The sequence below is a fragment of the Eulemur rufifrons genome, chromosome 1 (assembly GCF_041146395.1).
Source record: "Eulemur rufifrons isolate Redbay chromosome 1, OSU_ERuf_1, whole genome shotgun sequence".
Lineage (NCBI taxonomy): Eukaryota > Metazoa > Chordata > Mammalia > Primates > Lemuridae > Eulemur > Eulemur rufifrons.
Window position 1 is genome coordinate 10,222,460 of NC_090983.1, and position 26,194 is coordinate 10,248,653.

General features: G+C 40.4%; 1 protein-coding gene across 1 annotated transcript in view; it reads left to right on the top strand.

Moving 5' to 3' along the window:
* SPHKAP (SPHK1 interactor, AKAP domain containing) overlaps positions 1 to 25,956 on the top strand; it is a 102,185-nt gene extending 76,229 nt beyond the window's left edge. The window contains exons 6-11 of the mRNA XM_069474064.1: positions 300 to 4,026; positions 13,866 to 14,051; positions 15,938 to 16,024; positions 18,485 to 18,537; positions 18,629 to 18,813; positions 25,813 to 25,956. Of these exons, the coding sequence (XP_069330165.1) occupies positions 300 to 4,026; positions 13,866 to 14,051; positions 15,938 to 16,024; positions 18,485 to 18,537; positions 18,629 to 18,813; positions 25,813 to 25,956 (4,382 nt within the window). The remainder of the gene's footprint in view (positions 1 to 299; positions 4,027 to 13,865; positions 14,052 to 15,937; positions 16,025 to 18,484; positions 18,538 to 18,628; positions 18,814 to 25,812) is intronic.
* Positions 25,957 to 26,194: the final 238 nt, after the last annotated feature.

Here is a 26,194-nt window from a genome sequence, read left to right on the forward strand (position 1 = left end):
GTTGTTTGGGTTGCTTTTCCCTAAAGAATAGTGAGCCCTCAGTTGCCCAAACAACTTCTCCTACTCTAGGGCTTGCATATGTATCCCACATTGATAGCCAGTTTATTGGCTGGCATTCCATAACGAAATTCTAAAGCCTTTTCAGATTCACTTTTATTAAACAAATATTCAAAATGCTATACTTGAAGAAAAAAAGATAGTTGATACTTTAAGGTATTTTTAGAAAGTAATTATTACTTTAGATTCATGACAACCTGCTATCCAAAAAGTGATAGTGATCTTCATTTTCTCTGCACTAGGTTATGAAAATATAAATGTCTCAGCCAATGTTTTGGAGAGTAAAAAGCCAAAGGAAGCTACCCAGGAGGAATGGAATTACAGGGCAAAGTTGCTTTGTACTTTGGAAGACAAATACGTTGGAAAATATCATACACCGTTTGTTAAAACAGAACGATCTCCGGAAAACCTAGCAGAGAACACGCCCTTGCAGGGTCTGGGTCCCTCAGCCAAGTCTTCACAGAGGAAAGGTGAGGCTGTGGGGAATGAGAGACCAGCCACAAATTGTTATTGTTCAGAAATCTTTAAAGGTCAAGTGGAAAAATCACAGGCACTGCATATTCCAAGTGATGCTTATTTCTCTATGATGGTTAAAGAGATACCTTCTGCATGTGGCACTGTCACTGAGCAGGCCAGCCAGCTGGACCCAGGAGACGAGAAAGATGCAAGAAACTCTCTTCCTCCTGGACAAGACGGAGAAGTCGCAACTGGCGAGTATGCCACAAATTTAGCAGAATCCGTGCTGCAAGATGCATTTATTAGATTATCTCAGTCTCAGCCTACAGTACTCCAGGAATCTGCAGTCAGTGTGTCTGGAGGAAGTGCTCTGCTTCCCAGTTGCTGTTCCACGAAAGATATTGTGGTCCCTCGGTCATGGAATGAGCTCCCCAAAATTGTCATTGTCCAGAGTCCAGATGGCAGCGATGCTGCCCTGGAGCCAGGCATCTCCTCGTCGCCCGAGACGGAAGTCTCTGTGGAAACCTCAGGCGTCCATTCTGGAGAGAACTCCAGCAGACATCCCCAGAGTGCTCTAGAAGTAGCATTAGCTTGTGCGGCCACTGTAATTGGAACCATTTCCAGTCCACAGGCCACAGAAAGACTCAAAATGGAGCAAGAGGCCCTAGTATCACACTGTCCACTGGGTGACAGTGAAGCACTGCAAACTCAAGCATCCCCTGCAGCCAAGGAGCCTTCCCTCAGTGAATACTCCTTTCCATCTGCTTTGTGTGGCATGACTCAGGTGGCGAGTGCCGTTGCTGTCTGTGGCCTGGGTGAAAAAGAAGAGGTAACGTGCCCTGTGGCTCCAAGTGGCTTCTTACCTACAACTGAGTCTTCTGAAGCAACCCCGCCACTTTATGGTTTAACAACAGGGAGAGGCATGGAGCTGGGAAAGGAAGTCATTGTGGAGGGGCTGCTCAAGGAAGCTGCTCTGGTTTTAACAAGGCCTAACACCTACAACAGCATTGGAGACTTCATGGAATCCATGAACAGGAGAATCATAGAAACTGCTTCAAAGCCTCAGACCCTATGCTCAGAAAATGTCCTCAGGAATGATCTGGCACAGACCCTGTCCAATGTGATCCTGAAGCATTCCATTGATGAAGTTCACCAGAAAAGTCAAATAATCGACCCCAATGATGGCAGGCATTCCTCGGAAACTCTGGACACCTTAATGGAAAGTACAAACCAACTGCTCTTCAATGTGGTATGCTTCACGTTCAAGAAGATGAGCCATATCCTACAGCTTGGTGAACATTCCACTGTGCTTTCCAAGGAGACAGAACTAGGCTACCACCCATCGGATCAGGCTGCTGGTCAAGCACGAACAAAAGCCACTGAACACTCCAGCAGCTATCCACCTAGCGATGATCTCGTGGATGACATGTATCCAAAGCAAGACCGCAAGGGTGGCATGAGGCCAGGTCTCTTCAAGAACCCCATGCTGCCATCTGAATTATCATGTAGTCACGGAGTGCCAGATTCTTTGGCTGCTAAAACATCCCCCAAGGAAATACACCTGAAAGGAATGGTGGCAGAGGATACAAAAAGCCCTCATCAGACACCCAGTCATGGTGACAATGAATGCAGAGCCTGTTTCAAAGCAGAAAGGTCACTGACAGTAGGCCAGTGCCGGAGTGGTTCCCGGGATGCTGAGGACAGTATCAACCCAGATGCCCAAGAAAAGTACAATTGTGCCACACCGCTAAACAACGAAGCTCACGGTAACCTGTCCTTGTTAGGGGATGACTTGCCGCTTCCTGCTCAATCCATGCTGCAAGCAAAGCATGCAGACATCTACTGCATTGCAGACTTTGCCGAAGAATTAGCCGAGACGGTGGTCTCCATGGCAACCGAAATAGCAGCGATTTGCCTTGACAACTCCAATGGGAAACAACCCTGGTTTTGTGCATGGAAAAGAGGGAGTGAGTTTCTGGTTACACCCAACGCATCTTGCCGATCCTTGAAGAGAAAGAAGGAAAGCCAGGCGGGTGGGGCTGCTGTGAGGAAACACAAGCCGCCCCGGCTCAGTGAGATCAAGAGGAAGACAGATGAGCACCCTGAGCTTAAGGAGAAGCTTATGAACAGGGTTGTGGACGAGTCTATGAACCTTGAGGACATCCCGGATTCTGTCAATATCTTTGCAAATGAAGTGACCGCCAAGATCATGAACCTCACGGAGTTCTCCATGGTGGACGGCGTGTGGCAAGCCCAGAGCTATCCCCGGAATCGGTTACTGAGTGGGGACAGGTGGAGCCGGCTGACGGCCTCCAGCTGCGAAAGCATCCCCGAGGAGGACTCGGAAGCCAGGGCCTATGTCAACAGCCTGGGCTTAATGAGTACCTTAAGCCAGCCAGTCAGCAGGGCCAGCTCGGTCTCCAAACAGTCGAGCTGCGAGAGCATCACCGACGAGTTTTCCCGGTTCATGGTGAACCAGATGGAAAGTGAAGGGAGAGGGTTTGAGTTACTGCTGGATTACTACGCCGGCAAGAACGCCAGCAGCATCCTGAGCTCAGCGATGCAACAGGCATGCCGGAAAAGCGACCATCTCAGCGTGAGGCCGAGCTGCCCCTCTAAGCAGTCCAGCACGGAGAGCATCACCGAGGAATTCTATAGGTACATGCTCAGGGACGTCGAAAGAGACAGCAAGGACAGCGCCTCGTCCAGACGAAGCAGCCAGGATTGGACGGCTGGCTTGCTGTCCCCCTCTCTGCGGTCCCCGCTTTGTTACAGACAGTCGTCGGTGCCGGATAGCAGGTCCCCATGTGCCGGGTTGACAGTCAACGCGCCCATCAAAGCCAACTCCTTAGACGGCTTTGCTCAGAGCTGCCCGCAAGATTTCCTAAACGTGCAGCCAGTCGGTAGCGCTTCCTCGTCGGGTCTCTGCCAATCGGACTCCTGCTTGTATCGGAGAGGTGGGACTGATCACATCACAAACATGCTAATTCACGAGACGTGGACAAGCTCAATCAAGGCCCTCATGCGCAAGAACAAAATTATTGTGGATGACGCAGAGGCCGCGGCTGCTGAGCCTGTGCCTGGTCCCTTACAAGGGGAGAAATGTGCAAATAAATTAGCCGCGAGCAGGGTGCACAGCGGCCCAACCCTGCGCGTTCAGGAGCCTGTCGATTACCCCAGGAGAGACTCCGTTACTGAAAGCAAACATATTCCAGTGTCATGTCCAAGCAAAACTGCTCCTCTTACAAGCCACAGCAGTTTAGATGCTAAAAAGGAAACTTCCTCGTGTCATGATGCTGTCCCTCTAAACCACACCAGACAATCTCTTTGCTCAAGGGAAGTGCCTTTGATTCAGATAGAAACAGATCAGAAGGAAGCCTGTGCTGGAGAACCCAAACACAGCCTTTCCGAAAGCAGCCCCCTAGAGGAAGCCGAAGAGCATTTGAATGAAGAAAAAGTCCCAGATGGGGTGAGAGGTGGAGACGCAGATGTGAGCGTCTGTCAAAACCACAGGTGAGTGAATCATCTCTTGGACTAGAGAGGGTGCGTGTGACTGGAGTGTGCATCTTGATTAGTATTTATTCTAAATCTTAGACATAAAGGAACTTTACTGATGCAAGAACTGAATTCCAGAGGGGGAAAAAATGATGACCAGGGTTAATATGCACTTGTAACAAAAAGTGGAAAGTAAATTTCTTTTTAAAATCTCCAAAACAGATTGAATTCATTTATATAACAGAAGTATCATTCTTCCCATTAAAATTAATCTCCCCCCATGGTTAACTTTTAAAATTCATTCATGGCAATTTTCAAGCAAGTAATAATTAATAATTAATGATGCCAACTTATTCATTTGAAAACAGCTAAATTTAAATAAATTTTAGCATGGGAATTTGACACTAAATATTTTTGCATCATTTTTCTCTCCCCTCATTTTTCTTCTCCCTAGTGTCTCTTCTTTCAAGTTTTTCTTTTTTTGTCTTATTCTAAAGATCTTGGCAAGGACACCATGTCCCACAAAGGCTGGCCCTTCAGATGCATGGTGTAATTCTGCAAGTATAAGTGCAAAGCAACATTGGAGTATTGTCATTTCGACAGTTCTTTTCCAGAAAATTGTAATGTAGTTGACAATGCAATTTGAATTTGAAGCAAGGTAATTATTTCTCTCAGGCTGCTTAAAAAAGTGTCAATTCCTTTTACAACTTACATTTTCTGTAGAAAATTCGTTAGATTCCTGAATATGAGACCATCATATCATTTCTTTATTTTTTGTCTATATCTAAAGTTAAACAATACTCTGGTTTCTCTTCAGATCGTATAAATCTTTCGCCTTTTAAAGTTAAACAAAACAGGAAAACAAAGTCAAAAATTAAGCTACTGGCCTTGAAAAACATACATTGGAGAAATAGCCTGTATTGTTTTTTCAGAGGCATATGCCTATTGTTCATTATTGACAAACAGCCTGTGATTTTTAAATGTTTAGCTGCAGTCAGCAAGTTGAACACAGCCTTCACCACGTCTCAGCAGCTCTCTAGGGAAGCAGAAAGGCTCTATCATCATGTTCTGATGCTCCCTATCAGAGGGCATCAGGACAGGTTGCAGCTGTGGTTGGGTGTATTTGGCACATAGTTCAGGTGGATCTAAGGATATCCTTCTTAGCCACTTAGAACTAAGAACTTAACTTTCCAACTGGATGAAACCCTGAAAGGGTGTGACAGGGAAAAAGCATGAACACATACAAACAAAATAACACAAAGCTGAATCAAATGCAGTAGGCTGAGCTGATGAAGACAAGTTTTTATATATCAGTCATTCTCCAGCGATAGACAATGTGTATTTAAGACTTTGATCCAGGTAGTATGGAGAATTACAAGTTTTTAAAAAGTGATCAACGAGGTAAAGAGACAAAATTGCCAATGTGTAATTCTTTAAATTTACCTTACTTGAAATACAAGCAAATGGAAACCCCTTATAGAATCCAGGTACCTGACTTAGAGTCTACTTAAACACAGAGATCATAACCCAGCTGAAATTTTTAGACAAAAAGGTGACCTACTTAGGGAACATTCATAAGCTCATAGTTCAACACGATTCATGTTTGTAGGCTCAAATCAAATTGTGATTGTCACTGAAGTTGAAAAAACTTCATTATACAATTTTGAATTAAATGTTACTGATACTATCCTTAAAATAGGTACAACCCAGGGATATTTCAAAAAGAATTTGGAAATATATCTGAATAAAGCCTCCAACTGATTTAGATTTTTTTCCATATAATGACCCAAGAACACATCCTCTCAACTCATGATAGGGACTTCTGATTTGGTTTTCCACTAATAAAGCAAAAAAGCATGTGGAATTATCTGCTCTAGAAACTCAAGACCTGGGTCTGCTTCCAAAACATAAGCACTAAATATTTCATATTTTTTTCTTTGTGAATTAATATAAAGAATTGTTATAGAACATGGACTTCACTAACTAGCTTTATAACTATGTCACCTTCAGAATGTTTCCTAATCTCTTTACCTCAGTTTACTCACCTGTTGGTGGGGAAAATAATAGTAATTACATCCTAGGAGGATTTTTAAGTTTTAAATAAAGAAATGCAAATAAAGCTCTTAACTTAGTGCCTATCCTGTTGTCAATACTCAATAAGTGTTTAATTTATGGTTGGTGTTGTCATCGTTTGGGGTTAGGGCATGTGGTTACCTTTATTCCAGGAGACCATTTCCAAGAGAAATTTGTCATGAACAGTATGAGAATTTTATTAAAACAAGAGAATTCCCAGGATTTGCCAGGGATAAAATTAGCCATATTTAGTTTACATTTTCTAAGCTCTGAGATGTTATTATATGATTTGATTAGTCAAAATAGCTAAATACAAAACTCAGTTCCTTGTGAAACAGTTCTACCCACCTCCACACAAGAATATGATAAGTGATATACACACTCTTAATTCTGTTCAGAGGTAGAGGGGTGTCGTGTCCTGGATACATTTTTAGGCCACTGTCTGAGGCACATATTCATAATTCTTACAAAAAAAATACTTGCTGACATAATCTTATGTTTGAGAAACATATTTTTAAGTTGCATATTCATTTACATTTGTGTCAAGAAAGAAATTATTCATCCAACAAATATTTGAGTGCTCATTCTATGACAGGAAAAATGTATGAAACAACTGTTCTGTACATTGTACAACAAGCAGCACATTGAAAGAAGGGAAATAAACATGGTGAGCCCAGTAATGGCTCCCACTTTCTGCCTGGATTCCCTTTTCAGACTTCAGTGCAAAAAGGGAAAACCTGAGCAGACTTCAGTGGGCACTCTGAGGTGAGGAAACAGAGATTGGAGGGAGATGTGCAGACAAAGAGCTCCAGAAATCTGCACAGGATCCCCTCAACCTGTTGCTGAATACTGAGTCATGCATACATAAGTACAACTCCATGAAGCCAGAGAGTTGTAAGATGAATAGTTCCATACGCTCACACAAGACTGGCAGACATTTAGTTCCAACTAGCCAAAGTTAAGAATCCATGTTAAATATACATAGCATTTAGTAGAGACATCAAAAGCATCACACCATAGAATTAGGGCTAAACTGGCCCTAACAATAAAGGCTTATCTAAAGTTCTTCAAAAACACTTAAAAGCAAGAAGTAGAGAGATCAAGCTGAACTGAATCTAACTTAACCTAGAATGAAGTCCAACATTGTTGAAGGAAAGACAACAAAATCCAACACTCACCAACATGAATTTGCAATGTAACATCCAAGAAAAGAAAAATGCTTCACATACAAAGAAGCAGATAAATGTCATCTATAACCAGAAGTATAATTATCAATAAAAACTATCCAGCAATTACAGAGAAGATGAAATTAGCAGATAAGGACTTTAAATAGCTATTAGAGATATGCTCAAAGATTTAAAGATACACATGAATATGAGATTTGATGAAAGTTGTAAACTAACAAATTGAGAAGTACAATGAATTCTAAGTAGAATCAACAAAAAGACAAGCACATGAAAACACATCATAATCAAATTAGTAAAAACCAGTGATAAAGACATAGTTTTAAAAGCAGCTGAGAAAAAAAGAAGCATTGCATACTGAGATGTACAAACAAAAATACCAGATTTCTCATTAAAAATAATATAAGCTGTGGGTAGATGCCCAATAATGGGATTGCTGGATCGAATGGCAGGTCTATTTGAATCTGTTTAAGGTATCTCCGTAATGCTTTCCACAGGGGTTGCACTAGTTTGCAGTCCCACCAGCAGTGTATGAGTGTTCCTGTCTCTCCACATCCACGCCAACATGTATTGTTTTGGGACTTTTTGATAACGGCCATTCTCACTGGAGTTAAGTGATATCTCATTGTGGTTTTGATTTGCATTTCTCTGATGATTAGGGATGTTGAGCATTTTTTCATATGTTTGTTAGCCATTCTTATATCTTCTTTTGAGAAATTTCTATTCATGTCGTTTGCCCACTTTTTGATAGGGTTGTTTGATTTTTTTCTTGCTGATTTTCCTGAGTTCTAAATAGATTCTTGTTATCAGTCCTTTATCCGATGTGTAGTATGCGAAAATTTTTTCCCATTCTGTAGGTAGTCTGTTTATTCTCGTGACTGTTTCTTTGGCTGTGCAGAAGCTTTTTAATTTAATCAGGTCCCATTCATTTATTTTTGTTGTTGCTGTGGTTGCCTTAGGGGTCTTCCTCATAAATTCTTTGCCTAGGCCAATGTCTGTAAGAGTCTTTCCTACAAAGACACCTGTACCCGAATGTTTATAGCAGCACAATTCACAATCGCAAAGATATGGAAACAACCCAAATGCCCATCAATTCATGATTGGATTAGTAACTTACGGTATATGTATACCATGGAGTATTACTCAGCTATAAGAAAAAACAGTGATACGACATCTCTTTGGTTCTCCCGGAGAGAGTTGGAACCCATTATACTAAGTGAAGTATCCCAAGAATGGAAAAACAAGCATCACATGTACTCACCAGAAAATTGGTTTCCCTGATCATCACCTAAATTCACATCTGGGAATGATACCAATCGGATATCAGACTGAGGTGGGGGGTGGGGGGAGGGGATGGGTGTATGCCTACATGATGAGTGCATTGTGCACCGTCTGGGGAATGGTCACGCTTGAAGATACTGACTCGGGGAGGGGGGGTGTGAGGAGAGGATGGGTGTATACCTACATGATGAGTGCAATGCAAACTGTCTGGAGAATGGACACGCCTGGAGCTCTGACTTGGGGGGAAAGGCGGTACATGGGCAACGTATATAACCTGAACTTTTTGTACCCCCTATAATAAGATGAAATAAAAAAAATTAATAAAAAAATAAAATAATATAAGCTATAAGACAAATGACGTTTTTACTATGCTGAAGGAAAAAAATTGTTGACCTAGTATACTTTATCCAGCAAAAATATTTTTTTAAAAATAAAGGTTATTCATGGATAGGAAGACTCAATATTGTCAAGATATCAATTCTTCCCAACTTGAACTAAGGTCCAACATAATCGCAATCAAAATCCCTGCAAGTTATTTTGCATATATCAACAAACTGATTCTAAAGTATGGAGAGGCAAAACACCCAGAATAATCAACACAAGATTGAAGAAAAAGAACTAAGTCAGAAAATTGACACTACCTGACTTCGTGACTTTCTATACAGATGTAGTAATAAAGACATTGTGGTATTGGCAAAAGAAAAAACAAGTAGATCAGTGGAACAGAATAGAGAGCCGAACAATAGACCTACACAAATAGAGGCAACTGACCTCTGACAAAGCAGCAAAGGCAATACAATGGGGAAAAGATAGTCTCTTTGACAAATGGTGCTGGAATAACTGAACATTCATATGCAAAAGAATGAATCTAGACACGGACTTTACATTCTTCACAAAAATTAACCCAAAACAGAACACAGACCTGAAAGTAAAACACAAAACTAAAAAATTCCTAGAAGATAATGTAGGAGAAAATGTAGATGACCTTGGGTATAGTGATGACATTTTAGATACAACAAAGACACAATCCATGAAAGAAAGAATTCATAAGCTAGACTTAATTAAAATTAAAAATTTTGCTCTGTGAAAGACACTGTCAAGAGAATGAGAAGACAAGCCACAGACTGGGAGAAAATATTTCTAAAAGATATATCTGACAAAGGACTAGTATCCAAAATATATGAAGAACTCTTAAAATTTAACAATTAAAAAAATAAACAACCTGATTAAAAACTGGGCAACATTGTGGGCCTTTTCAGCTATGATTTCTTCTAGTATTTTTATAGTTTCAAATCTTACATTTAAATCTTTAATCCATTTTAATTGATCCTTGCATAAGGGGTGAGATAAGGGTCCATTCTCATTCTTCTAGATGTAGATATCTAGTTTCCCCAATGCTATGTATTGAAGAAACTATCCTTTCCCATTGTGTGTTCTTCACACTTTTGTCAAAAATTAGTTGACTATAGGTGTGTAGGTTTACTTCTTGGTTCTGTATCCTATTCCATTGGTCAATGTATTTGTTTTTATGCCAGTACCATGCTGTTTTAATTATTATAGCTTTCTAATATATTTTTTTGTTTCATCGTATTATGGGAGTACAAAAGTTTAGGTTACGTATATTGCCCTTGCCCCCCCACCGAGTCAGAGCTTCAAGTGTGTCCATCCCCCAGATGGTGCACATCACACTCATTATGAATGTATACTCCCCTCCCTCCCATCTGCCTGACACCCAATTAATGTTATTCATATATGTGCTCTTAGGTGTTGATCAGTGAAACCAATTTGATGGTGAGTACATGTGGTGCTTATTTTTCCATTCCTGGGATACTTCACTTAGTAGAGTGGGTTCCAGCTCTATCCAGGAAAATACAAGAGGTGCTATATCACCATTGTTTCTTATAGCTGAGTAGTACTCCATGGTATACATATACCACATTTTATTAATCCACTCATGTATAGCTTTCTAATATATTTTTAAAACAGGAAATTCTGTCATTTGTAACAATATGGATGAACTTAGAAGACATCATGTTAAGAGAAATAGGTCAGGGACAGAGAGACAATTATTGTATAATCTCACTTATATGTGGAATCTAAAAAAAGTCAAACTCATAGAAGTAGAGAGTAGAATTGGTTACCAACAGCTGGGGGATGAGGGATGGGGAAAGGAGAGATGTTGGTCAATGGGTGCAAAGTTACAGTTAGACGAGGGAATCAGTTCTAGTGTTCTATTGCACGACAAGGTGACTATTGTTAATGTACTGTATATTTCAAAATAGCTAGAAGAGAAAATTTTAAATGTTCTTATAACAAAGAAATGACACATATTTGAGGTGATGGATATGCTATTTCCCTGATTTGATCATTCCACAATGTATACATGTATTAAAACATCACATTGTACCCCATAAGTATATGCAATTATTTTTTGTCAATTATAAATAAAACTTTAAAATCAGCCAAAGAGGTGAACAGACATTTCATCAAATATATATACATATATACACACACACACACACACACACATACACACACACACGCAGAGCAAATAAACATATGAAAAGATGTTCAACATTATAGGTCATTAGGGAATTGTAAATCAAAACAACAATAAGATACCACTACATACCTATTAGAATGCCCAAAATCCAAAACATTGTCAACACCAAATGCTGACAGTGAGGTGGAGCAATAGGAACTTTCATTCATTGCTGGTGAGAATGCAAAATGAAGCAGCTACTTTGGAAGACAGTATAGCAGTTATTTGAAATATTAAACAGACTTTTACCATACAATCCAGCAATCATGCTCCTTAATATTTACCCAAATACATGAAAACTTACGTCTACACAAAAATCTGAATACAGGTGTTTATAACACCCTTATTAATAATTGCCAGAAATTGGAAGCAACCAAGATATTCTTCAGTAGGCAAATGGATAAACTATGGTACATCCGAGCAATGTATTTTATTCAGCACTAAAAAAAAATTAAAAATGAGATATCAAGCAATGAAAGGACACAGAAGAACCTTAAATGCATATTATTAAGAATAGCCAATCTTTAGAGTCTACATGCTGTATGATTCCAACTATACGACATTCTCGAAAAAGGCAAAACTATGGAGACAGCAAAAACAGATCAATGGTTGCCAGAGGTTGGGGTAGGAGGGATGAATAGGTGAAGCACAGAAGATTTTCAGGGCAGTGAAACTGTTCTGTGTGATACCATGATGGTGGATATATGTCATTACACATTTGTCAAAACCCATAGAACATGGAAAAAGTGAACCCTAATGTAAACTATAGACTAGATAACTGCTGAAGTCCCTGCCAGTGAGAGATAATACAGTTGAATTTGACAGGATATAAGGTCCTCTAAATCTCTGTGTATGAACTGTAAAGTAAGAAGTAGGAAGCCATCTGCATACATCTGCATATCAAATCTGTGCATTATTCATAAATAAATGAGCAAAACTATAAATTTCTCTCAAAAGAAAATGAAAACTGGTGTTTCAGATAATGATTATTCATTCTCAATTCCAAGTTATGTGACATGGAACATGAGATTTACTTTAAATAGAGCATGAAATTGAGATAAAGTAAAATACACTGACAGACTCATTTTTGAATCGGAATGTTCAATGTCAATCACTGAGATTTAACTTCTTTAGTAAGAAATATCTTGGAACAAATTTTTGTAATAACAGAAGGTTCTAATTTAGTAAGGAATTAGTCCAGAAAATTACTTTTTAACTAGGCAAACAAATGACGTTGGAACCCTCTTTTTTGTGTCCAGGCCTTGGTTCACTTATACTTTGTAAACTAAAAATAAAATCCTAAGCCCCCTGCTAGGTGAATGGACCCCATAAAGGGGTATAAAGCATGACTGCACAGGCCCGTGTTCTTCTTTTCATAAATATTCATAACCCCCCCATAGCTCCTATGGCTTGTTAAATATGTATAGTTGGCCACCCTACTCAGTGTAAATTCCTGTTCCCGTTGTCTCTGCCTCTAACAACATGTTCCTGGCTTGTGGCCCGGGGCTCTGCTTTCCAGCCTGCGGGAACGGCCACCCCAGGCAGCGACCCTTTATGAGCAATACAGCTCTCCTTTCCAAATTATGAACCTCATTATACTTTTGGTGTTAACAGAATTTGGGGGAATACGTATATTGTTTCCATTTGTTACCAATGAACTTTCTTTCCTCTGAATTTAAGTAACTACTGTCTTTGATGGCATTTATTCCCCCGCTTCTTGCCTGCCCATGTTGGAAAAAAATCTCAACATTTCAGAAAGGAAAACCAAGCTTATTAAGGGCCTTCTTTCATGAAGTGTCAGCAGCACAGCCTGCTGGACGTAGCCACACCTTAATATCAGGAAGAGGGTGCGAGGGCGATTAGAACTCACGTTAGATCTATTGATCTTGAGATGTTAATGAGACAGACTGGAGAGATGCAGAAGACTAACTGAAAAAGGAGGGTCCTGGCTGAGGCCCAGATTGGGAAGCTATTTTTATAGACAGGTGAGTAGATGTGAGCACTTAGAGACAGACTGTGGAAAGGAGGGCAGGGAATCGGAGCTGGCTGTAGCTACACTTAAAGGAAAAATGGAGAACCAGATTCCAGGCAAGGAGGGGACCAGAGAGGCAGAAATTCCCAGGGCAGCCACGGAGGAGATCGAGAAAGAAAAAGGCCTGTCAGATCAAGGGTTAAACAGCACTGGACAGCTACTTGGTCTAAAAATGAAGCACTAATTCAGAAAGGTGGTGCTAATATAAATCACTGGTTTCAGAGGGAGGGGAAGGAGTAAAAGGTGGCTGCAAGTTCAAAATAAAGAGGACTTTGTAGGAAAAGTGACTTGGTAAAGCACCCAAACTGGACAGGGCATTCCCACATACCACCGCTTGCTTTAGAATCACCAGGGGTGGTTGATTAAAAATGCAGATTTCTGGGCTTCTCTCCCAGGAACCTCTGAATCATCATCTCTGGGGGAAATACTTTGCATATCTTCTTTTTAAACATCACTGTCCCTCAATAGTTCTTATTTTTGCAAGCCAGGATGCTTGCAAACCTGTTTTTCAAATGCATGGAGAGAGTCAGTAGAAAGAGATCCATAGAAGAGATAAGAACCTGGCTGATGGAGAGTATCCCCAAAAGGCAAACTGGGACCTGGGGCATCAGCAGAAGGGTCAGCCTAAAGAAAGACTCCACCTGTGTCCAACAACATCCTGCTTATCTGGGCTCAACAGAGCGACCTCCGTAAAAAGTCTGGTTTTGTGCCTCCCCTCTTGGTAATAGTATCTTGCTGTCCACAGTCACAGCCTTGATGCCAGAGACGTACCAGAGGCAGAAGTGTCTACAGATGCCAGAGCCCCTGACGAGTTCCCCAACCCTCCCAGCAGCAGCGAGGAGAGCACAGGCAGCTGGTCCCAGCTGGCCAACGAGGATGACAACCCAGATGACACAAGTAGCTTTCTGCAGCTCAGCGAGCGATCCCTGAGGTACCTGCTCTTCACTTCACTTCCAGGGAAATTGGTCTTAACACAGATTCCAAAAACGCATTTTAGTGGTTCTCTACAAAGGGTCTCTAATAGGGGGAGAGCGAACCAAAAGGAAAGCTGCCGCTAGGTCAAAGTCCCAGCTTGTCATGATTTGTGCTGAGAGGTATCGTAATATCCAGTTATGGCTTAAATTACCTTGGCCAAGGTTAAGAATTAGCTGTGTTTTCCCTTCCCTGCAAGCCGCAGCTAGTGCATTCAATGATGACAATGGCGATTTTTTTTAATGGAGAGCTGCTATTGCACCTGGTGTGTTTTATACTTCCTGGTTCATTTGTATTTCCGATGTAACACAGGCTGGGTTTACACGAGGCAAGTGTTTCCACACTGTGTTGTATTGTTTGGCCTGGCTGTTCCTAACCGGTATCTCCCCTGGCCTCTGTACTGTTCCTCTGGAAATGCTGGAGGGGAAGCTTAGGAGAGATCAGATTTGGAAAGACTTAAGACAATCAGGAGACATGAACTAAAAATTATTTCTCTGTGAGGTGGAACTTCTAAAAGAATCTGTATGTTTCTGCCCAAAGTTTTCTTTGATATTAGACCAACAAGTCCATGGACAATCCAGAGAGACCAATTAGAAAATGAAATTCGGAATCATCTGGGTGTATGTATGATTCTTTGAAAGTTTTATCCCTGGCAGTTTAGTCTGTTTATATTTAAGAACATTTCACAATGTTAAACAATTTGTCTTAAATCCCAAAAACTAGTGGTAAATGTTACAAGATAGAAACAAAAAGCAAAGAGAACTTGAATCTTTGGACTTCACAGCAGAGGTTTATAGAGTTAATTATCTCCAGTACAATTTAGAGTCATCATGTTTTAATCTTTCAATATATTCAATGCCCCACCCAAAACCTAAGACAATAATTTAACACTGAGGGAGTCTAGTTGATTACTCATGGTATTTTTAAGGGAAGACTGTCCCATTACAAGACATACCACTGCCCACCCTTTGAAAATCTTGCTTGGAAGAGACACCTTTGAAAATAGAAAAGATATGAGGAGACTTGGTGGGTTTGGTAAAATTGGGTACATTCCATTTTACAACACAGATAGAGCCACTAAAACTTGGCTCAACTCTACTGTTTGTCAGTGAGTAAGTTCTAGGCTAGTAACTAGACCATATGTTGATCATGCAGCCTCCAAAAATGATGCCATATGTGGTCCTCCTTCTCTACAATACAAAAGGTATCAAGTGTTGCTCTGTTGAAGATAGTAATATAAAGGCATGGTAAAACTTTGATATTACCCATCTTTGTACTTGTAAATTCGATAGTCTCACAGAAAAACAACAAGCCAGATGCACATGCTATGAAGTCCTATGGAATGTCCCTGAGAAAAATTCCATGAATGGCAAACGGAGACCATGAGCCCACTGGTTTCTATCAAAATCCAAGAAACAGGTAGATAAGAATTCTGGTATCTCCCCAGTCAGCATATTCAGAAGCTTCTTCATCTCTGCAGGTGTACCAACAGCAAGAAGCCTCTTGCCGATAGTTAAATGTCTTCACTGTAACTGAATGAGGAAGAAAAAAAGGCATGTTGATTACTACCCATTAAATATGATCCACCAGTTGTGACATAGCTTCAGAAACTACAAATTTTTATTTGTTATTATTATTATTGGCTTAGCCTATTAAATTTGTGTCTTGTTATGTCTTCCCCTGATTTGGTCAGAAATAAATATGAATTTAGGAGTCCCAAACACAAAGCAATATTCTTCTGGGGACCAAAGGAAAGACCGGGTACAACAGTGGAACATCAGTGTCAGCGGCAGCATGGCCAGGGGGTGGAGACGGGCATTAATGTGTAAACTTTTGCTTTGTCAGCAATGGCAACAGTAGTGCCACTAGCAGTCTTGGCACTATGGACCTGGACATTTATCAGGAAAACATGCCATCTCCTCCCATGATTAAGTAAGTAGCCACTGAGATGCAGTGATTGTGAGACCACTACTCCAATTCCATCTGGCAATCCATTTTGGTCATTCAGGTTGTGCCCAACCACCAGATTCATCATGTCTGTACTGCCGCGGTTCCATGTCACTGGAGCAAGATTGCAGGCCTAGAATAGGCCCCACCCTGCCACCACCTGCTTTCTGCTTTTCAAATCTGCACCCTCCAGCCTGAGCAAGAGCGAGACCCCATCTCTACTAAAAATAGAAAGAAATTATATGGACAGCTAAAAATATATATAGAAAAAATTAGCCGGGCATGGTGGTGCATGCCTGTAGTCCCAGCTACTCGGGAGGCTGAGACAGGAGGATCCCTTGAGCTCAGGAGTTTGAGGTTGCTGTGAGCTAGGCTGACGCCATGGCACTCACTCTAGCCTGGGCAACAGAGTGAGACTCTGTCTCAAAAAAAAAAAAAAAAAAAAAAAAAAAAATCTGCACCCTATTGAATAATCACTTTAGATAAAGCTTATCAATAGAACAGAGGTGTATGTCATTTTACCTACTTGGACACAAAGAAGCAAAAATCCATTTAAATTGTACCATGCCAATCAAAGGAGACTATTCCGTAGTCTTCACTATAGAATGTAGTCACTTCAATAGAATTAAGTGTGAACAGCTTTTCCTTTACATGTAGACACGTGGGGTTATTACCATGAAATACGTCAAATCTCAAATAGCCGCCATGATGGAGATGTGTCATTGTCACTCAGCAACTACACTTCCCGTAATCTGGGGGCTTCTGAAATACCAAAGGAAGAAAGCACTTAGAGAAGCAAGACAGGTACTTCATAAACTACAGCACAAAAAAGAGGGCAACATGAGGTCAGGACTACTTCTAGAACTTGTGATTACTCTGGAAAATTAAATGAGTTGAAATATATTTTTTATTATTATGACATAGCTTACGATTTGGAAATTTCTGAAATTTCAGAAAAATAATAAATAGGTATAAGATTAAAGTTACTCTCTGACCTATTTCCTTGACCACTTTCCGTATTGAAAGCATTTTTATATCACCATTTAATCAGGTATATTCCTCAGTGATTGAAGGTTGCAACGCAGCCTTTGTTGTTTCACACACCTATTATTCACAAGCAGAGATGAACGTACATATTATCTTGTTTTTAGTTTAGTTTTGTTTTGTTTTTAAAGGGGACCGAATAATAAACAAAAACTACTTTAAGGTAAATCTATTTTTTTCCTCCAATAAACATTTGTGTAGCTACTTTTTCTAACTTTCTCTGCAGTATGAGCCTATGACCCCAGGGAAAACCTGTATTTAGGGGGAGCCAAGACTACTACCTCCCATACTCACGATCCTGTAGCTCCTTAATAGAAGAAACTGTACCTGCCATTTGTCATATCACTTATGTCACTCACACAGAGATCTAGAACAAAATCTAGGCCCTAAAAAACTATCATGTCTACAAATACTTAGGTATGAATGAAAGAGTGACTGTATTCTTTCTCTCAACATCAGGAATTCCATGGAATTTATCAGCCAGATCTTAGCAGTAGCAGAGAATAAGAAAGAATCCTCTATCATCAAAAGACACATTTTTGAAGGGCATCTGTACTCTGATTTCTATACAGGATAAAAGTATAGGACAACCACAGGCTTCTCAAGATTGTCACATCCTTTGAGCAGTTGGCCATATGTTCTCACTTTGGAAGCATTTACTGAGTCCTCCCACCAAGGTACAAGGCTCCGTAATAAGTATATACTATATGCAAACACCTCTAACATTAAACATTACTGTATCTAATGAAATACTTCCATTACAAGTCCCTTGTTCTAGACCACCCTCAACCTACTACACTTTTCCCCAATAAAGAGAAGAAAAATTTTAATTGAGATATTTTGCTGTACAATTTAATTTCTGCAATTCATTGACTGTCTTTTCTCTTATTTCAGATCAAAGAACCATATGCATGCAAAATATATTTTCTATATTAAAATTCAAGCTTATGTTGCTATCACAATATAGGAAAAAAATATTGTGAAAAGATAGAAACGTATAATCCATTAAATGACAAGTAAAATGCAGGAGAAGGATAAATCTCCAAATCAGAACTAGTTACCTACAAAAATCTCTCCTTGACTGTTCACACCTGTGAAGGTTTATGGAAGGGAGGTTGAAGAGAAGAGAAGAATCATCTCTCAGTTTCCCACAACAATTATCCCAACTAAAATCATTCAGGCTCTCTGGCCTTTCTTGTTGCTGGTGGAGGGGGATGTTTATTGCAGACCCAGTAATGCTACGTAACAGCCACACTGGTATTTCCCCCGCATTACATCACATGAACCATAAATCCAGAACTTCAGAAGCCTTTAGATCAGTAAGACCCATCACCTCATCTTCCATTTACAGCTTACTCTTCCTAAATATTACCAACCATATACTGTTGTTTTCTCCCAAAGTGAATTAGTAGAAGAAAAGGAGATTCTTAAAGGACAGTCAGAAAACATAGAGGGTAAGCCACATTCCCATAATTTTGACACACAATTGCTTGGGATATATCCCTTTGGAAAGGGGAGTAAGGCTGTGGTTGTGTCTGTGCTCAGAACGTGCCTCCAATCTGCCTGTGGGACCAGCCAGCCCCCAGAGGAGTCTGCTGGTGATCAACTTTGACCTGGAGCCAGAGTGTCCGGATGCTGAGCTTCGAGCCACTCTGCAGTGGATAGCTGCCTCCGAACTTGGGATTCCCACCATCTACTTTAAGAAATCTCAGGAAAACAGAATTGAAAAGGTACCATGTTCTGTGTTTGGGTGGGATATCTATAAAGCTTTGTGTTTTTATCACTGCTAGAAACTCAGTAAATGTCCACTTTATCTGAATTTAAATTATGTGATCCTGATTTTTCTTGACCTCAAAATTGTGGCTAGAAGCTTGGAATCTTCCACCTGCAAAAATCTAATCATAATCACTATTTCTTTGATCCTCAGTTTGTCTTGGATTGTTGGTGGTGGTGAGGAAAGCAAATTGAGGAAATGGGAACTTTTTTTCAGAGTCTTTTATTTTTTGGTGTTTTCTTGCTCCGGGACAAACTTCTTCATAACATTTCATTAAATAAAAGATGGAAGGAAAGGACTTGATATATAAAAGAAACCAAAGTGAGGCCACATTGATATTTAAAACAGGCTGTGGCTTGGTATCCAAGAAAAGGCATTTTTAATTTCCTGCCAAATGTGTTTGCATCAGGGAGACTTTCTCATTGTCCTTCTCCACCTACCAGAAATATAAAGCTGGGAAGAAATCCTTGGTGAATGTTAAAATTAATAGCAACTATCACTCTCATTCCCTGTCTCTAGGACCTCCCATTAGTTATGATAGAATCTCAGGTATCGAGGCATGAATCTGTCTACCAATGTTTTCAAGATCAATTTCCCATAGTTTATAAGTATACTCCTTTTAAATGATTTCAAACTAATGATAATGTTGCTGTGTTCATTTTCTATTGCCACGTAACAGACTGCCACAAATTTACCAGCTTAAAACAACACACAGCTCTGTAGGTCAGAAGTTAGGGTGAGTTTGACTGTGATCTCTGCTCAGGTGTTACAGGGCAGAAATTAAAGTATCGGCCTGACCGGGCTCTCATCTGGAAGTTCCAAGGAAGAATAAGCATCCAAGCTCAGTCAGCTTGTTGTCATAATTCAGTTCCTTGCAGTTGTAGGACTGAGGTCCCGTTTCTTACTGGCTGTCAGCCCAGAGCCAGTCTCAGCTTCTAGAGGCTGCCCGACATCCCTCGCCACACGGCCCCCTCATGCTCTTGCTGTCAATCTCTCTGATGTCTCTGCCACCAGCCAGAGTAAACTCAGCTTTTAAAGAGTTCCTGTGATCAGGTCAAGATCACTTGATAGTCTCTCTTTCGATCAACGCAAAGCTAATTGATGAATCTCTTTTGCCATGTAAGGCAGGGCAGGACATCTCATCCTATTCATGGTCCCAGGATTAGGTGAAAAATCCTGGGGGCTGTTTTAGGATCCCGCCTGTCACAGCCATGGGGCAGCTCTTTCATGTCTGCTTGTCACAAGGTGCCTCCATGTACCGCATCAGACTTGTTTCTCAACAGTCCTTAGAGAAAAGTAAAATGGGTATTATTGCCCCTTTTTTACGAATGAGTAAATTGGGACTTGGAGAGATTCCTCAGGTAGCAATACCTGAGCCTAGTCCCTGGAGCCCTACTTTCTCTAGGGTTCTTTAGTTAAAAAGCGTCTCTGTCAAGTTAAATGAATTGGGGTTACAATCTGGATTTTTTTAACATGTAATTGCATTTTAATTCTCTGTGCCAAACTCTAGCAGCCTGAAATGAAATGTCCTTCACCTTCTTGCCATGCTCGTGGTAATTAAAACAGCTTCCCCATTCTGTATCACCAGGCAATGAGATTGGCTACTGGAAAAATTGAAGAGGAGTCCTAATTCATTTTTCATGCCTTCTCCCACTTCAGCCTTTCTCCAACAAGTAATTTGCATTTCTCTTCACGTCTAGGCCTCCTACTGTCCTGCCCCAGTGAATTCTAGGTACCCTCCTGTACTTGTCATATTGTTGTTAGCCAGGTGATGAGTGGTTCACTAAGTGATTCTCCTCCAGCCTTACCACCCCGCTGCCCAGTGCAAAGGGCAGAGAGAACGGGCATAATTGCAGTTGGACCCACCCCATGCCATACACTGTCCCAAAGACGCCCTGCCATGGGGAGAGGACAAGCACAATCTCAGAAGGAGTGGATTCCCAGGTTCATGGGAAAATGAAAGATGACTTCATCTGTAGCCACTCCCCATGCTACATTTTTAGAATAGATTTTTATACAATTCGCCTTTTTGAGGAAACAATAATGTCATGTGAATATATCATAAATCGTCATTAGGTACAAGGGTATTTCACTAACATCTTGATTGCGTAAATCATGCCCTGACTTGATATTTGTTTATCCCTACCTGGTTTTCAGTTCTCAGAGAGAACACTTGCCTTTGCTCATAACTATTTTTCTGAGAAAAATAAACATTCCGCTAGTGTTATCAGGAAAGACATTATTAAATGATGTTTTGCTTATTCCACTAGCATCACCTCAAGGACCGTAATTCTAAATAATGTAATTTTAGGAAAAAAAAAACCTCATTTTTTTTCAGAGTCAGTTAAGGCTTTTTTGCATGTAGTGGCTTTTCCATAAATATGCACCATTTGATGTCTATGACTAAACTGGTTAAATAAAGAAAACTCTTAAGCGACATTCTGATATTCTTTCTATCAGCAGTGCCTTTGGGGGACCTCATTCTGGTTGTTTTTTAATTAGCCAGTTAGTTAAGTGGCTATTTTTAAGTGGTGTAGAAAAGAGAGAAAGTGTGTCTTTTCACAGAGGCTGTGTCTCCTTAGCTCCTTATCAGCTTGAACAAGGTTGAAGAAATGTCTCCGTTAAGTTCAGAAAATGTCATCTTCCCACTGTCACTTGGATATTGAACAACATTCACAGATAAATACCCTGAGTTCCTATTTGTGTGAATTCTGAAATTTTTTTGGACAAATTAGTTGAGTCAACATGTTTCCCTCTATGGTGTTCCCAACTTACTCACCTTCCTGCCTTGGGAAAATAGAGGATTGTGTTGAAGGGGAAGAGGAAGTCGTGAGTTCATCATGAGGAGGCTCACCCTCCCATCACTGCCTGCAAACTTGGCCTTGGGGTTGGAGGCCACTTAACGACAACTTACAGCTAATTGTAGCCTTAGTTCAACTCCAAAGGCAAATTCGAAATATTCTGGGTGCCCAAGGTACTGTCACTCCTCTCCTGGCAAATGGCATCTTCATTTTGAAACTTTCTCTTTCATTTGTGTTTTGTCTAATGATTAAAATGCTAAGTGCACTTAAAAGTCGTAAGTTCAAAACATTCCTCAAGAGTCAATTGAATATCTATAACGTGCCAGGCACTGTAGTAGGCTCTGGAGATACAGTGAGCAAAAGAGACAAAATTTCCTACCCTCTTGGAATTTACATTCTAGTTTAGGATGAAGCCGAGGAAAAAAGAATGTAAACCAAGAGAGGCTCAGGCTATAAATAGCGATCTTGAGATATGATGGGAACCTATTCTGGACCGGGGAGATAAGGAACAGAGAGAAATGAGTATTTCTCAAACATGAGCCAAATGGGCATGAAACAGAATGGCTTGGGACACTTACCCATAATTCAGATTCCTAAGCCCCTTTTGGGCCCTGATCGCTTTCTGGGAAGAGGACCCAGAAATATGCATTTTTAACAATTTCTCTCAAGTGCACGAGTCTAATGAGCACTAAAGCTTGAGATTCCCTTCCAGAAGAAACATCACGAAGGAGTGCCGGAATTTGAAGTGGCCTTAAAGCATGCTAAATTCTAGGGGAAAGATTGCTGGTAACCCTACACTCAATAATCTAAAACAGTCTGTAAGCCTGGATACCAGTGCAATTTAATCTAGTTAAGGGCAAAAAATAAAAATCATGAGAGCAATTGGTTACCAAATGAAAGGCACATAATGGGCTAATCATCCCAGTTTTTAGATGCAAAGATCATTGCTCTCCAGCTCCTTCTCTTCTGTTTAAATTCCAGGAGGTTCTGTTAGCTGGAGTAGCTGATGACTGGCTTCTCACAATAAACTGGTGCCCTTGTCATCTCTGAGCCTGCATTGAGAATTATTTCTTTTTTATGGAGGGAGTGCATAGAAAGAAATGTGCAGGAAGAGGAAACATATATGCTTACATTCTTATGAAAGCAAGAGTCAGAAGACAGAAGGGGTCTCCCCTCTAATTTCTTATTGTATTCTGCATGCAAAGTGGTGGAAGGAGAATGAGAGAGAAGAATGTTGATGATATTGTGTGGTAACTTAAGTATCCAAAATATTTACAGTGAAAGTATAAGTTTCAAAGAAATATGTCACCAGCAAAGGGGAAAATTAGGAAGAATTAGATATTAAGGCTCTTCATTTGTAAACATAGTGTCTTGAACTGAGTCAGGATTCTCACATTTAGTGTGTGTTAGAACCACCTGGGGAGCTTTTACAAACTCCGACCCTCGAACCAATTATATCAGAATTTTCTCTGACGATGAGGCCCAGGCATCAGGGTTTTATAAAGGTGCCCAGAATTCCAGGGTGCAGCCAAGGCTGAGAATCGTGGCTCTACAGGCCATAATTCCAGGAATAACATGGGGACCAACTCACTTTAATGAAATCTAATTCTGTCTTGGAGCAAAAGAAGGTGGTGGTTTTCAGAAATCTAAGTTGAATGTTTCCAAAAAATTGCACAGCTCGCAACATCTCCCATAGACTCCACAATATAATTTTGTGAACAATGAATCTAATTTATTAGATGCACTTGTGAATATAAACTCATCTCCTATGTGATAGTCTTTCTTCAAATGAGTCTACAGGTGATATATCACAACAGATTGTAAATCCTTCTAGTTTCCTAAAATAAAACACTTGCTCAAAGAAATGCCAAGTATGATCTATAGGAAGGGAACCTAATTATTACTGATTGTGACATGGCAGTAAATGAAAATTTTTCTTTTTTATCTTTCCATGCAGTGGAAAGAAAAACCCAGATCCCTGACATGCTAAAACTGATTAAATACCAAGACGATAGCATGGGCAGGCATGAGAATAGCTCTAGGGCCTGGTGCTAACCACAATCTGGTTTTGAAAGTCTGTCTATAGTAATGAACTAGAAATGTCCTTTTCTCGCTTCTTCACAATTCTTTTTCATTTTTATCTATTTTTTTAATGAAGGAAGAAAAGAAAACATGAAACCTTCCTGCTCATCACCTTCAAAGATATTTCAAGGTCTCACTATCCAAGATTAAGTCATCACAGCCTCAGAGCAGGCTCTGTTCAGTAGGGCCAGATGATTTTTAAATGCCACTTCATTAGAGTATCAGCCTGGACTTAGCAATCATGACAGATTCTGGCTTGTGATCATACCACAAACTCCTGGAACAGTGGCCTACGTGGTGGGGGTTTTGACGACTTTGGGTCAATTGGCACCATCCTGTGGTCATCACCACAGTGAGAGACTGCCCTATGCACAAATATATAACCTAAAACTCAAAAATGAGTACTTAGTGAAGGTTCATCCTCAATGATACTAGATGTCCATCCACGTTTCAAATAGGCCTCTTGAGAACTTTGAATGTATTTGACTCACATTTGGTCTCCCATCCATTCTGTTATTCAGCAAATATTCATTGAGCACTTACTATGTGCAGGCACAAGATATGAAAAGATGGCTAAGACGTTGTCCTTCCCTGCAGAGATTACTATCTATGGTTGCCATCTGCCTTCCATCTGGCTCCCTTTTCACAGCATCCTAAAACTCCTTAAGACAATGTTTATGTTTCTAGGTATTAAAAGTTAAGTATGTCATTTTCCAGCCTAGAAAATTACTTCATTTTGATTAAGTCAATACAAGGCAAGCGAGTACAATAACGCACTGATTTCTGTAATTGTGCGAATAGTTGGTACCATCACAGCTGGGAGAAGAAACATAATTTAACAGTGGATCTCTGTAAGACAACTTCTCCATAATTGAAACGAATTAACAAATTCAAACTGGAAAGACGTTAGCTTTCCAGTTTCTGGCTGATCGGGAACGTCTCAGCAAACAAATGCAATAAGAACGCTTGATTTAAAAGAAAAATAAAATCTTAGATTTAAAAATATCATAGAAGGAAACAATGAAGAAATACAGTCCTCGTGTTTTTAACAAATAAGAATTTTCTTCTTTGTAAAACGATACCAGATTCCCAGCCTATTCTTTCTTGCAGTGTTCCAAATGAGTATCAATTCTATGTTCTCCTGCCACCAAAGCGTAGAAAGGTATTGCATTGGAAAGAGCACTGGGCTGGAGTATTAGAACACCATGACCCTATTGTCAATTTATCATCTCTCAAGCCCACGACTTTTGCATCTGCAAATGCCCACTTCACGGGGTTGTGACAGAATTGAATGAGATTCCACGTGCGAAAGAACTTCCTGCGGTCTCTAGCTCTCATTAGTTGTTACTTTCCTTAAAAAGTACCTAAGGAGTTTGAGAGGCCTTCATGCTGGACTTCATCGCACAGTTTCATGACGAGAATAATCTCTATAATGATGTCCCCCATCTTCTATTCCTCAAAGCCCACAATTCACTTGTAGTCCAGAACTTTCTCTCCAGGGCCAGTTGAAGCTGATGTCAATAGCCAGGTGACAAATTTGGGGTGTTCCCTTGATTTTTCTTGCTCCTATTTTGTGGAAAGTCAGCCTCTCTTGGTGCTTGATCTTAGCATGGAAGGCAAGGGAGCTGCTTCTCAAGAGGGAATGAGAAGCCAATAGGTGGCCCTCCCTAAAAGTTCAGCACTTGATTTATTTGGCCTAAATGCACACATACAATGAAACATTATTTGTGATAGAGACAGAAGGGATTGCGACCCGTGGTGTATGAAAAGCAGACCCGAGAAAACACTAAATATCTAAAAGACTGTTGAAGGAAGAATTAGTCTCATTCCATGTAGTCCCCTGGAATCAATGAATGGCAACTACTGTGAAGAAGATTCCAGTTCCTTTCAAGGAACTTTTTAATGATCTAAAATGTCTAAAAAGAAAATAGATTATCCTGGAAAATAGTCCCCTGACACCAGAGATGGTCAAACATAGGCTGGAGAGCCATCAGCTTTGGAAGGGTGGTTGAATGAGATGACTTTGAAGACCCTCTGTGATCCGTGAGTCCTAACTCTGTGCTTTATTTTAGTTTCTAGATGTCGTGCGGCTGGTTCATCAGAAGTCCTGGAAAGTGGGGGATATCTTTCACGCAGTTGTCCAGTACTGCAAAATGCATGAGGAGCGGAAGGATGGGAGCCTGAGTCTCTTTGACTGGCTCTTGGAACTGGGATAAGGCAGGCCACCCTGTAGAGCATTCCTTCCCTTTGTTCCAGCTTATATTACAGTGGTTTGTTCTAGATGCTCTAAATGTTCTCAAAACATCACATCACATTAGCAGAGCTATAAAAAAAAAATCTGCTACTCAAGTTCACTGCACACAGAATAAATCTAAGGAAAAACAAAATATAGGTCCGTCAAAACCCATACAACTCATGGGTGAGTTCCAAAGAGCTTGCATTAGAGGGGCTGGA